Raw genomic sequence first — 14,777 nt, forward strand, 5'->3', positions numbered from 1 at the left:
GCTGAACTGGACAGGGGTCATTTGACTTATTTATTTATTGCCGTTCTGGAACAATTCACATCTGGAATGAAAATGAAACATTATGGTTTCAAATTGTAAAAGGAGCTAATAATTCAAATGACTTTAAAATACTAGCACTAACACTGCATTAATTGAATTGTTTGAGTCAATGCAGCATCTCTCACTAATTGTTTTTGTTAAGGCAGCTCTGACATTAATGCACACTGTTCCTTCCCACTGATGGTGTTTTGAACATGGAGCACCATGCATCTCTTTGAAGACAGGGCTCTCTGAAGAGGTGATGTATTGGCAGCCAGGAGAGTGAAGGCCTGTTTCTTTCTTTCAATTTTCTAGCAAGTTTTTTGTATTGGTATTAATGTTGTGAAAATATGAAGTCTGGAAAACTGTCATGGCTAGCAGGTACTGTTAAAAGGGGGCAGAGGGAAGGGTTTGCATCTTCATCTTTTCATGCTTGCTTTCCTATTTGTCATGTTAGTTAGTGCGGGGCTAATTACTTTTTTAGAGCTAAGGAATAATGGAGGCCACCTCTCAGTATGGATTACAGTCCTGGCCTGAGTGCTGTAACTCTCTGTGTGTATTCTAGGATTGCTGCTGAAAAAAGTACTATTCAGAGATGTATTTGCCTATTTTGTAAATGCAAGTATAAAAGGTAGCTGTTAGAAGGAAACAAACCCCAATGGATCTGAGAGAAAAATAAGTCATTTTGAATACATTCCTTTAAACCAGATTATTTTTATTTATTCTTGTCTCCTGAGCAAGGAAATAAATGCAGACAGTGCCAAGGAGTCCATAAATAAATTTTGTTCTTGGGGAATCTCTTTAATATGCACACAGTCCTGCTTCTGTAGCAGTGAACATTTGACCAGTAGCAATTAATTTCTTATCACAGTCTTTCTATGAGGTAAGAAAACATTAGTGTCTCCATTAGGAGGTGGAGAATGGGTGATCTCTGAGAGCAAATGATGTGCCCAGCTTTTCTCCCCTGCCCCACAGCTTGCCAAGAGCTGCTGGAGGGAGAGGGTATTGCAGCAGTGCCTCTTCTGCACGCGGCTGGATGCTTCTCTCTAGGAAGATCTGTCCTACTAATCAAATTATAGACTCAGAAAACCTTCAGTATCTGTATATTTCAGAATAAGTATTGTTAAGCTAATGAATTTTCAGCCGCTTACTGTGAAGCCTGCAGTATTTCCTTTAAAGGAAAATAGTAAAATAGAGAAGAAAAATTAAAGTCCCTGGTATAAATCTCTTCTTTCTAGAAAGGATGAAAAGATTATTTCTTACAAAACCAACCTTATGGAAATTAACATATGATCCCATGGCATGTAGGTGATTAGGCAAAGCATCCCAAAGGTTAATATATCTTTTCTCATTCAAAAGGGTAGGATCTTGAGCTGAAAGTGCTGGACCAGTACGTTCAGCCCTGTGCCTGGGGAGGGGGAATGTGGAAACAAAGGGTTAAATTTCGGGGCTGTAGAAGCAGATTGTGTTTTCCTTCTATGATGTGGGCTGACAAGACATCAGTATTCTATTCATCTGTTGGGAATTAGGCTGTTAATCCAATCAATGACTCTTGAGCTAGCTGCAGCCTGCCTCCCCACTGGGGAACAATCGGATCAGACGGGAGATTGTTTAAGAGCACAGCGCAGTCCCGGTGTCAGGTGGAATTTCCAAGCGTTCCCTAGTGAATTGGGATGGGAAAGCTATCTCAGCCCATTTATCCTGCCCCTTAAATAGCCAGGTATCTGCCTCAGCCACTCTAAAATAATAAAGCAGAACAAGAGCTACTAACTTTTACGCAGGCAGGGGCTAGGGCAGCACCCTGAAAAGAGAGATTTTAGTGTCTTGCCCTTAGGAATATTGTCCTATTTGCAGCTTGGGATTGTGTTTGCATGTTTTAACTGGAGGCTGGCTCAGCTGCAGTGCTCCAACACTTGTTACAGCTCTCAGCACTGGCTCTTTCCAAACATACTTTTGATCCCTGGGCTGAGGAAACCTGCAGCTTTCTGGCAGCTTTTATATTGCATCAACACACTTGTTTGGTGACCAGAAAAATACTTGGTGCTGGAAGTAACAGGCAGTAGCAAATATGTCTTGGAGCAACCTATGAATATGCATGTACAAATAATACAGCTGTGCACAGAATGCCAGCTGTAAATTGGGGTGCAATGCTCAACAGGAATACAGGCCTGAGAGTTTCGCTGTTGCTGCATGAGCCACTGAGTAAATTCAGAAATCAGTTTGTTCTGCAATTAAAGAGAGCCATGTCTGCACTGGAATATTGAGCGTCTGTATCTGTGCCAGCAGCACTACATGCTGATGATAGTAGATGTAATAAATCCCATTGAAATTGCACTTGGAAATTTAGGTACACCACCAGTTAGAAACTAGGGCGATGAGGGATTAGCGTAGCCCTGGCACACTGAACTCCTCAGGCCAGTGGCATTTGGGTGCATTAGCAGATGCAGGCTTTGTGAGGGAATGAGTGGCTCCTGGGCATCGTATTTGCTCTGAGCTTTCTTAGTTCTGGTTTTAACAGCAGCTTTGCAAGTGGAGGGCTCCTCCAAATTACTGCACCTAAATGAACTGAGCATGAGCTCAGGCAGCAAATATGAAAAGGGAGGTCCCCAGACAGAAAGATCCCCAGCTCAGAGGCTTGGCTTTAAAGGGCTTCAGCATCACTCTTCCCTTGATCATAATTTTGAATCAAACAAAAGTTAATGCAATTTTCTTTGCCTTTCAGTAGCAGATTGTGCTGTAAGGGTTCATGCCATTGGAAATGTAATAATTGCTTCTCTGTGCAGATCTAATTTATCTGTGAGGCACTTAGAAGATAGGCCAAATGATAGCCTGGCAGTAGGCTCTGGAGAAGGGCCTGAGAGGTGATGATAAAGATCTGTCTAGCACCTTCCATCCTTGTGGATATATGCCTGGCAAAGTGCAGGAAAAGGTCCAAATAGGAAGAGGACACAGAAGAGAGCTCCTAAAGAGGGATAGCTCAGTAACAGAGGGGTCCCTACCAAGCCTACCCACATTTAAGGGAGGTGGAAGAGTTAGTTGAGGAACCAAACTTACAGGATACCCAAACCCTGTACCTGTCGGTCTAGGCTATCTGCAATCCCCAAATAACAGCTCTTCATGGCCAATGCATGGAATTTGGTTTTGCTTCTGCTGGAGGTTGCTCTGTATCCTTTGTCTCAGAGTGTTGGTCCTTGAAGAGTGCCTTTGAGCCAGTACCAAGGGTGCACAGGGTAATGTCTCACAACAGCCTACACTTAACATTAACAACCGTAACTTTACAAGCACTTCACAATCACTAGCTAATTAATTATCTTTATATGGGCCACACCATCTAAAATAGCAGGCAAAGGTAAACAGTCACAAGTATATTTTGCTGTAGCATAATAAAAAGATAAAAAGTGGGGAGAAAACATAAAGATTTGCTTTATTTTTCAAGGGTCAGAACTATTTGGGACTCTGGATTCTTCTGACACAAAGCTGTTAGATGGTCTTGTTTCTCAGATGCACTGTTGACATTGTTTAAGGCTCAGGAAGCAGCTAAAAGCAAATGTCTATGTGGATGTGGGTGCATCCCAGGTCTAAGGTAGGGTTTCTAAAAGAACAGGCTCACGTTCAGACTAAACCATTGCTTTTCTATGCCAGCATTTGCAGACACAGCAGTCCACTCATCTATCTGCTTCGACTGAGCAGGCATTCATTTTACATATATTAATGTATGTGTCCAAACCCAAGCTGCTGTGTGCAAAAGCAGCATGTCAATGAAAATAAAGGCTGTACTGGGAGAATCTACTGAAGTGTCTGGTGGAGTTCAGACTGGTTATATTAGCCCGCATTGCCTGGTTTTATGTGTTGGTGGGTATTAGCATGTAAATTCTGATATGCTTTTAGCTGTAGTCTCACTCTCAGTCATCTTGGGGATAAAATTTCAGAGAGAGAAAAAGAAGATGATGAGTTTAAAGTAAATTGTTGGGAAGTTGAAGTCTAAAGTGGAAAAAAATGAGAAATAAAACCCTTTTTAAAAGTGGAGGGAAGTATTTTCTTGCTATTTTTCATCTTCCTGGCTTGAGTGAGTGTGTGTCATGAGGCTACAGAGATTTATATTTATAGCTCCTAAGCACTAGTGCTTGTTCAGAGGCTGTATTATTCTAGCCCTTTTTATTCACTCACCTTATAAAGATGTAGTGTAAATATTTATCTTCCCTCGGCCCATCCATGCTGCCCAGGATCCAGCACTGTTAAACACTCTTATCACTTCATTGGTCTTATCTCCTGTGATCCCTGCCAACATTTGGAGCCTGTCAATGGGAACAAACGTGCACCTTAAAAGGTGCCAAAAATGAACAGAAAGAAGAGGTGACGCAGGGAAAGATACCTTAAAATAAATATTGCATGTGCTATCCCTTAGAAGAGCAAGTTGAGGGTATATATTTTCTGCCGTGCTTTTCACACTCACAGTGTCTTTGCTTGGAAATGTGATTGAAGGCACAGAGATGAGGTCTCAGTGTGGACCAGCACTCAAGGAGCTGGTGTGGAGGGCTGTCTAGCCCCAATTTCATTGCCAATACGGGGTCTAGCTGGACCAAACTCACACAGGTAACCATCATGGTTTTGGTTTTCCTCTTTCTCTGCTAAATAAAACACGTGGAATGGAGGAAGAGACAATGTCTCCCTTAGGGCTGCCCTCCCACTCACAGTGGTTTCTGCATGCAGCTTGGAGAACAAATGATGCAGGTCTGGAAGTTCAGTGTTTATGTATATATTCTGGTTTTAAAACTCTCCAGTGAAACCAGCACAGTCAAACACTGGTATGTCAAGGTCTCCTTGCCATGACGGGCAGTAGCAGTTATGTTTTATAGCATGTGCAGCCTCTCAGCTCAGCTTAGCCAAGCTATTTCCATATCTCTGCTCCCTGGTCCTGAAACCTTGTGGTAGGTTAAGCAGGGTACAGAAATTCCCAAGGAATGAACATGGGATGGCAAGACCAATATAATCCTATCACTTGTAAGATAAAATTGATGTGCAGTAGCCATAGTACCACTTAACGGATAAGACAGTTGGTCCATCTGCGCTTGGTCCATCTTCTCTCATTTCTCTTGCTTGAATTTCTCAGGAGCAGAACAAAATCCTGTTATCCAATAAGTTACCTACTGGTAGCTGGATTTTCATTGAGTGACATATGTCACAGACCATGGATGTAGGAGGTACCAGTGATTTTGTAGCATCTTTGTTTTGATGGGCTTGGTAGATATGGACATTTGGGTTTAGTTTTGAAGTACGAGGAAACGCTCTCATCTCCCTGGAAGGCCATGCAGCTTGGCTGTCGTCCTGCCATGGCCAGATGTTCCAGGAGGCTGTAAAAGGCACAGCATTAGGAAGCAAGAGGAAAGCTTGAAAGTGATCTGTTGTTAGTTGGTAACTTATGTGTGTGGGACTGAGCACTCGTGCATTTGAGTGTGTAATGGTCTTTCCTTCCTTTCTGGTTGTCTTTTGTCTGCCTGTACAGGTTCTGCCATTTCCATGAACTCCTTATTTTTATAGGCAGGGTATTGCTAAAAGGGCTCTGGGAGAGGTACCTGCCAGTGTCTGCAAGCCAAAAGCAAACATGTATTACTGTTTTGGGCCTAGCTTTTCCACACTTCTGTGTTGAAGTTCACTGAATCAGAGCACTGATTTCCTCCTTTTTAAGATGTCACATTGACATTATTCCAACAAACGCATTATGATGAAAGGGATTTTTTCTTAGGCATCCTCCAGAGAGCAGAGCTCAGCATTGGCTCCGGAGCTACCTCTCTCTTCCTCTGCACTCCCCAACTCCCCTACTCAACACCTTTGTGCTTCTGTCATGCTATGGAAGCTCATATTAGCTGCCCTGTCCTGGCTTTGGCTAGAATAGAGCTGATTTTCTTCCTAGTAGCTGGTACAGCGTTGCGTTTTGACTTTAGTCTGAGAATAATGTTGGTAACACAGCAGTTATTGCGCAGTTATTGCACAGTTATTGGTAAGTAGTGCTTACTCTAAATCAAGGACTTCTTAGTTTCTCATGTTCTGCTAGTGACTGGGTGCACAAAGCCAGGACAGCTGACCAAAACTAGCCAAACGGATGCTCCATACCACAGCATGTCGTGCTCAAGACAGAAACTGGGGGAAGTTGGCCACAAGCCACTGATCACTGACTGGCATCAGTCAGTGGGTGGTGGGCAGCTCGGTTTTGCATCACTTGTGTTTTCAGAATTTTTATTTCTTCTTTTTCTTTTTTTGTTTTATTTTGGTTGTTCCCTATTATTATTATCATTCTTGTTATTATTTCTAGTATTACTATATTTTACTTCATTTAAGTTATTAAACTGTTCTTATTTCAACTCACGGGTTTTACCTTCTTCCCATTCTCATCCTCATCCCACCTGGCAGAAGGGTGAGCAAGCAGCTGCGTGGAACTTAGTTGTTGGCTGGAGTTAAACCAAGACATGCCTCTGCTTGCAAGCCAGATGAGCAAAATGGTCCATCTGATCACCACTCCATGTGATCACCCAGCAGTGGCATCAGTGCATTTCTCCTGGCTGCGGAGGATGTGCTCTGGGTGCCCCTCTTCCGGCTGGTGCCAGTGATCCCTGGCTGGGGATTTACCTGGGCACATTTACCATGCCCTGGGCAGGGTGCAGTGGGGTGAGGACAGGCTGTGGCAGGTTGTTCCTGTCCACTCACCCTTTGGGGAAATTCATCCCAACAGAGGCATGTCCTGGGAGAAGGACACACCACACCTTGCCTAGTGTGATCCAGAAACTGCTGCTTTCTGTTCAGAACAGGAAATACCCCATTCACCAAGGTCAGTTAGAACTCATCTTAAGACCACTTCTTCATGTCTTGTTTCATTGCAAAACAAACATTTCCAGTGCCTGGTAGGCGGTATTCATCTCACGTAATTTCCACAAGGGGAGCTGTAATCCTCACTTTCACAGCCTGTCTTTGATTTAGTTTCCAGGTGTGACCGTTTCGCGCTGAAGGCTCAGTCTTGCCAAACCTAGAGCCAAGCTGGGCACGTCAGGCTCTGATTAGGCATGGTGCTCTAAAAAGCCAAATCAAAGAGGGATTGAGATCAGCAGCCTCTTGAGGGCATTTCAAGGCCTCTCGTGAGTGACCACACTAAAGCTTTTTCAATTTACCTGGATTAAAATTTGTCACAGAGAAAATACAAGCAAATAACACAGCATCTGAGAAGTATAACAAATAGCATTTGGCCAACTGTTAGGCTCAAAAGGGGAAAAACCAAGCCACATAAAGGGTAAACAATGTTTGCATAACATGGGATTAACAGTTCTTTTTAAAAACCACTCAGAGAAGAAAGAGACACATTTTGTGTGCTGGGACTTGCACTCCCTTCTTAGCCCAATAAATGCCAGTAAGAGAAATAAAAGGTCTCGTTAGCCCCCAGCCTCCTGCTGAAGCAGCAGTGCTTTACACAGGCCTTTGGAAGAGGAACAAAATGGCTGTACTATTCCTGGAGCAGTCCTATGTGTTTTATACAGAGTTTTGCAGCAAGGGAAGAGGTATTTCTGCCGCATGTCTCCAATCCCATTCTTGTCAGCTACAATTTTGAAGGCAGTGATGCAGAGGGGAGCTGGCTTCCCATCCCCCATCCCACACACAACCCGCATATTTGAAAGCCTGCCTTTCCAATAACTCATTCATAGCACTCACGCCTATTCTTCCCCAGCCCTGCTCCATGTTTTGCTGAAGTCAGTGCCGGCCCTGTCACTTCTCTGAGCAGGCATGTGCTTAAGGACTGCTCAGTGCCTCTGGCTCAGGTCTGTTACCTTATTAATGTGGAATAATCAATGAATGCTGTCCCTGATTCCTTCAGTTCATAGAGTCCTAAAAATGAGGCACCTCCAAACACTGGTGTGAGTTCCACGAATGGGGCATAGCAGCGTATGGAAGGAAAAATCCAACCCCTCATCTTTTGCTCAGAAAAGATGTGAAATGAATGTTTAGGTGGCAAATGCCTCCTTTATCTGGCTTTTGTCTTTTGTCCCTGTTGCTCCTGTGATTGTCCTGTTAGTGTGATGTCCCAGAGCAAAGCGTGGGATCTCCCACTCTGAAACACAGGTCATTCCTAGTTCCTCAACTGAACAGGGTTGATATCAAACAGAATAACAGGCTGGGAAACCTTCAAAGGTGCAAAATAAGTCTTCAAACAGCTATGGGGTTTCTACCTGCTTTCCTTTTCTTTTCCCTTCTGCCTGCTCCAGAATCCACAGCAGCCTGTAGAATTTGCACCTTAATCCTAAAGATGATGGTAATTAAAAACCTAAGTCTCCATAAACAGATGCAAATAAATTAAGGAGGCAAAGAACTGAATTAGAGGCTAATCCTGGGGGGGTAGTGAAAGCAAAGGGGCCAGTAATTCTTCCCTTCTGTTATTTCACCTGTTCTTGTGGCAGGACAAGGCTGCAGCATAGTGAGGTGCCTGGATGTGTCTTGTGGATGGATGAGCATCAACTGCTCACCAGCAAAGCCGTGGCCATGCTTGCAGAGTCTGGGAAGAGGACACGCTTCCCAAACCATTGCAGCTAGTGCAGTGGCGTATGTGTTAGCTTGAAGAGGGAGCTGTGTGCCAACATCTTCAAATCATGTGGCTTGCTTTGCATTTGCCTTGCTGCAGGTGTTTCACAAGCATGAGTTTGGCAACTGGCTCTCACTCCCAAGCACTGCACATAGCCCTTTCCTCACCCTCATCCTTCAGGGATGCCAGCAGCCCAACAGAACTTACTCAGGCTTTGGGTCCACCTTTGGTCATACCTCAGTACTGAAGAGCAGGGACCAAAGATTTATTCAGGTGGAAGAAAAGTGCTGTTTTTTTTTCCCCTATGTGCTCCCTTGTGCTGAAGAGTGCAGCAAACTCAGCTGTACCAACATCCCTGTGCTTTTCCCTTGTCTTTAGTGAAGCATGGGGGCCAAGGATGGGCTTGCACAGAAGTATCTTGCACTAAAGCTTCAGGATTAGTGAAGGTCCCAAAGTAAGGCCATAGGATTGGAAATTCTTCATTTTTATGGCCTGGAAGTGATAACGCTATGAACTGAATTATACTCATGTCATTATGTGATCCACGCACTCTTATGGGTGGATGGATATTGATTATTAATCAATACTGATTGATGGTGGATGGTGATTCAAAGCCTAATTGCCAGGCACCTGCATGTCCTGGGCTGTTTATCTAGTCAATTAAAATATTGCTGTGATTCAGCTTACTCATTTTAAACTGGGATTTACTTGCATCCCCATGATGTTTCCTATGCCTCTAAAATAGTCTATTTCTTTTTCAGGATGGGGAAGGCCAGACTGCACTCCATTACGGTAAGCTGCCTTTCAGCTTGGTTATTCCCTTTTAACAGAATGGATTTGCAGCTGGAGTAAATGGTCGGTGTACAGAAAGCAAATTTCAGCAGAAATATGAGCAGGGAAACTGGATTTGATTAAGCAGCGGCTACCTCCACTAGCAAATCCCAGCACAGTATGAATAGGAGCCCTGGGAGAAGCAGTGAAGAAGGCTGCTGTTCTCCCTTCATTCTCCTCTGTGAATATCACCTTAAAGCCTTCCTTTTCCACCAATTATGTTGCACTTTCTGCAGAGTTTTTCCTCTGCACCTAGGTGTCTCTGGGACACAACTGTACTATCTCCAGACCCAGGAATGGCTCTGGTTAGGGGATGTCCCTTAGACATCAGGGGTTTTAGAGGAGCATCTGTACCAGCTTCAACTAGTTATGCAGGTGAAGGGAAGGGGACAAGGCCTTCACCTCCATATGTCCTGGAGACAAACCTGTTTGATCACAGCTAGGAGAGCAGCAGCTTCTCTACTACCAAAGTCAGCAGAGCAAAGTAACAGTTTGTGTCCCTCCTACAATTACATGCTAATTAGGTATATGATTTTGTAGCAACCTTTAATAGAAAAGTTGTTCTATGTCCACATGAGAAAAGTAGAGACTAAAGTGACACATGTGGTGCTGATGTGTGGGGAATAGGAAAAGAAGTATTGATTAACACTGTATCATAATTCTTCCAAAATTAAGACGTACCCAGTTATTGTTTTATACTCTTTCTCAATGCTTGTCACTGTGTAATTAAGAGCACACTTGCCATTCTGAAGTGTTTGTGTCTTTCTCTCTTTCTGATCTCTCCACGAGGACTTTAGCAGGATGGCAAAATTGCTTTGCAGAACATCAGTCCAAGCCACAGACAGCATTTGGATCTGGATCTAAACTGCCAGATTCCAGAGCCCCTGAACCAGGATTGTAATTACAATAATGTATTATTTCTCCCCATGCGATCTTTCCTGTAGGATACTCTGTTTTTCAAAATCTTAGCCTTCTGCCTGGAGTAGCAGATCTGCTGCTTAGTGCAGCAGTGTCCACAGAATGACAGCACTTAGTGCCATATTGCCGCTTTCTCTGCCCAGATCATTCCACATTTTGACCTTTTCTCTCCTGGGAAGGCACAGTCCCCAGCTCCGGCACTGGTATCTGCCTATTGAGGGTAGGATTATCATTGATTGTACAAAGCCACAGCATATATGTAAGTTATCCAAGAATGCCATTTCAGGCAAGTCCACTATCCAAAAGTGAAGGGTGGATGCATCACCTCAGTGTAAGCTATGTGCAGGTGGATCCCTCTGGCTGGTGACTGAAGCGAGTTGTTTAACACAAGCAAACAGACATAACTAATTCAATTAACGTTAAATCATAAATGGTTTCTGTGATCCACCCTGCCAGCTCAGATGTTTCAATAATGACAGCTTACCAGGGCTTTTTGCTGGAATGTTTTAAGTTTAAATTTTTTTCCCCTTGAGCATTACCCTACATCCCCTCCCTCTCCATCATCTTTTGATAAGCCTATCTGGAATGCTGGCACACAGGTCTGATGTGCCCACAGGTGCCCTGCTGTCCGTGGCTGACCATCGTTGCAACCTGGCTATCCTCATTTCCTTACTTAGCTGATCTGGTCATAAATCACTCTGATCTTGAACACAGCTTGTTAAATGAGTGAATGGTTTTGATACAAGTAGCTATTGGCCTGGAACTGGAACTCACTGAAAATCTCCTGATACCGTCTCGCTTATCACTTCGTAACCAAACCATTAATTGCAGTGGAGAGGCGTGAGAGCTTATATGGAAACTGTCTCTGGTGATGCTGAGCCAAGCTGCGTCTTTACAAGGCCTTCCCTTTTGTAACAAGCTGTTCAGGGAAGGGTTAAATCCCATGAGCATGGCAGCCACTGCTTTTAGGGTTTCTCCATCCCTTTTTATGAGCTGGCATGGCCAGACAGCTGTCCTTGTGGTGACAGCTCTCCTGATTACAGCTGGTGTCAAACTGCATCCTGCTGCGGGTTATAAATCCTGCCTCTTTCCGATCGGCGCCAACCCGGGTTTAATTGGAGGTTAAGTGGAGGCCAGCCGGCAGCGTGGTCCGAAGGCACTGGTTCACCAGTGGTAGCTGCCATCGGAACCCTCTTTTCCAGACTGAAGGCAGCAGTCAGTGCCATGTACGATCAGTATGAACACGGTCTCCCCACTAAATGGCCTGTTAGTCTTCAGCTCCTCTCCATCCATCCATCCACCCACTCACCCGCGGGGAATACTAAAATCGTTGCCACTGCCTCTCCCAGAGGAAATCAAGGCTTCTCTGAGCACTGGTGGCCACGTGGCCACAGAGTGGGCAGGCTCTGTATCCTCATGGGTGCCCCAACTCCCCTGCAAAGCACCATCTGTTCGGCTCTGTCTGTGCTCTGGCAGGGCAGTGGGAGGGGATGCTGGAGGGAAAATAAATAATAAAAAAAAGAAAGAAAAGAAATTTATCATCCGAACCCTGAGGATTAATGGAGTCGGAAGGCAAACTGCGCTGAATGGAAATTCATCTTCACCCGTGCCAATGTCAGGGCTGCCGCTCCGGCCCTTGACAAATCGAGGGTCCCAGGGTGCGATAAATCCAGCAGCTGTGCTCATCCCTGGGGACATCCCCAGCCCGCTGAAGGTCATGGGCTGTGCCCGCCAGCAGCACCAGACCACGAAGCCACCTTTCTCCATGTGGGCACCACCTCCCCATCCCCAGGAGCTGCCAGCACAGCTTCCATGACACCCCTGGATGTCTGCTCTCTGCCAGGGTGCTGTGCCATCCCCAGGACGGGCCCTCCCAGCCCTTCAGCTCAGCCTCACCCACACCCCCACCTGCTTCCTTACCAATCCCTTCCTCCTGTTTTCACCTTTTTTTGTCTCTTTCTGTATAAGCTCCAATCACACATCAAATTTATTTTAACTAAACTGCTGGTGTCCCTTTGGGTCAGTAGAAAACTGCAGAGTAATGCAGAAGACACTAATTACGACATTTAACAGCAAAAAAGAGTTAGTTATTTTGTAAAAGCACCTGAAATATAAACCCAATCGCTACCAATGTGAGAAGAAGATGATGACTTCATGGTCTCAAGGCAGACAGGGGCTGAGGCAGTTTTTTGGCTTCACCAGGGTTTGTGTTGCATGGGCTTAAGGAAACATCAAGGGTCTCATGTCAGCTAAGCCTTGCCCTTCAGTGTTAAGAGTTTTTCTGGTTTTCCTGGTTCTCTTTTGTTTGGGTTTTTTAATATCCTTAGGCAGGATTGGAGGGAAAGCTGAAAGCTGTCAGGCTGTTACATCCTCAGGACAGAGAAGAGCTCAGGTCAAACTTGGTTCTATCTTGGCAGAGTAAATTGGGGTTGAAATAATAGTTGCTAGAGGTGTGAGTTAGGAATAACGTAGAAGTGTGCTGTAACCGGCTGTCCATGGGCACAGGCACGTTGCCCTGGAGCTGCTGCTCAGGGAAGGGCCAGCTGGCAGATAAAAAGCCCCGAATATTCTGCAAGGAGAAATGATAGATGAAAGCCAGGAGCAAGGTAGTACTGGTGATGTCCTGCCTGGGACATGCTGCCTGGGAACAGCGTGGAGCCCTGGGAGGTTCAGGAGGCAGGTGAGGGGCTTATAAATATGTTATAAATGATAAATGCATTGTAAATTCTGAGTACAAAAGCAGGCAGGGAATGCTTTCCCAGGTGGCACTTTGGGGCTTTCTGTGGTGCTGCATTAGTGCTCTGGAGCCCTTTCTGGGTCTGTTTCCAGTCTTGGACATGAAGAAACATGAACCAAACTGCTCTTAGGTACCATGTGCATCATCCTGGGTGATGCCCCACAAACCACCAGTGGCTCCATGGCTGGGCTGCAGGCTCTGGACCCCCACAGGATTTGGGGCTTTTCGTCTCTCTGTCTTTTCTCTTTCCTTTGCACTATTAAATCCAAAGGCAAATAATACATTGAGTACAGAACACTGCCCTGAAAAATTATATGCTCTGCCTGGCCAGGTGCTGAGACAGCATTTCCTGCTCTGGTACATGCACGGGAAATTGCCAGCTACGGCACTGCTCCAGAGATGCCCGTCACCACAGCCTCAGGTCAGGATCTCCAGACTAACTAACCCTTTGCTTTCTCCCTCCAGCTGCTGCCTGCGAATTTCTGGACATCGTGGAGCTGTTGCTGAAGTCGGGTGCCAACCCCACGCTGCGGGACCAGGAGGGCTGCCTGCCAGAGGAAGTAACAGACTGTAAAGCCATCACTTCAGCTCTGCAGCAGCACACCGCTGGCAAGACCTAACCCCACAGCCACGCATGGCAGGGAGGACAGAGACACTCTGCAATAATGCCCCTTCTCTTCCCCTGGTGCCTGCCAAAAGGCCTTGGGGGCTTGAAGGGGAGCTTTTAGAGCACAGGGTCTGGGTGGGCTCTCCAGCACCAGGGCTGGCTGGCCGAGAATGTATCCTGGGCAGGATGGGATCAGGGTTTTGCATGCTCTGACGTTTATCAGTACTGGGGGGGAGGGAGGGGAAAGAGAGTCTGGAGAAGGCCTGAAGTATTGTTTTAATGTATTAAATACAATTACTGCATTGGATGTCTCACCAGAGCAGCCTGTGCTGACTGGTCAGCTCCTCCGTGGGGAGGGGATGGCTGCTGGGCCAGGTGAGATGTTCATCTCTGCCCTTTGGGTTGAGGTTTGGGGGTTTGTTTTCAGTTGTTCGGGTTTTCTTTGATGGGTCCAAGCAAAATGTTATAAATAAAAGAAAAGCACAGTGTGGGGACAGAGTGTCATGGGGTGTTTGTTTTTTTTTTTCAATGGGAGTCACTTAGTTCCTTGGAAGCAATAAGGATGGGAGGAAGAGCAGCACTGTCATAGCCATTGGAAAGCTCTATTCAAGCCCACATCTTGGGGAGAAGGCTACAGACAACAGTGGGGTTGTACAGCTGTTTGTGCATCCCTCTAGTTCTTACCTAACATATATAAGACAAGTAAGTGTTTTACGGCTAACCAACCTTTCCAAGCCAACAGGACTCTTACCACTTCACAGAACTGCTTTGCTGAATTAAATGGTGTTAAAACCATACTTCCGTCAGCTGCTCCAGGTCCTCCTGTTGCATGCTGATCCCTGGAATGCCTCAGCTGGCTAAATGCTAAGAAGTGAGAAAGATGTGCCTTGCGGGGATGTCTCAGGTGCTGGAGTGAGGTGGGATTGTGATAGGGCTTACTGCTTGCTTATCGGGATCCCCACTGGGCTGTGCCAGTGGATCAGCCATCGTACAGGGAAGCTGCCAGGGGTGGGTTTGTGCTTTGGGCTAAAACTACTGTCTGGGAGGGCGACTGCTGCACTGGGTGGGTGTACACAGCAGGAGGA

General features: G+C 45.6%; 1 protein-coding gene across 3 annotated transcripts in view; it reads left to right on the top strand.

Annotated features, from left to right (window-relative positions):
* Nucleotides 1-14,177, top strand: part of ACBD6 (acyl-CoA binding domain containing 6) — an 86,355-nt gene extending 72,178 nt beyond the window's left edge. For all 3 annotated transcript variants that reach the window (XM_061451984.1, XM_061451985.1, XM_061451983.1), the window contains 2 exons: nucleotides 9,361-9,391; nucleotides 13,551-14,177. In XM_061451984.1, the coding sequence (XP_061307968.1) occupies nucleotides 9,361-9,391; nucleotides 13,551-13,705 (186 nt within the window). In that variant the 3' untranslated portion in view covers nucleotides 13,706-14,177. The remainder of the gene's footprint in view (nucleotides 1-9,360; nucleotides 9,392-13,550) is intronic.
* Nucleotides 14,178-14,777: the final 600 nt, after the last annotated feature.

Source organism: Pezoporus flaviventris, unplaced genomic scaffold (assembly GCF_033815535.1).
Source record: "Pezoporus flaviventris isolate CSIRO_AGI_PZ_B2104156 unplaced genomic scaffold, CSIRO_AGI_Pfla_v1 ptg000013l, whole genome shotgun sequence".
Taxonomy (NCBI): domain Eukaryota; kingdom Metazoa; phylum Chordata; class Aves; order Psittaciformes; family Psittacidae; genus Pezoporus; species Pezoporus flaviventris.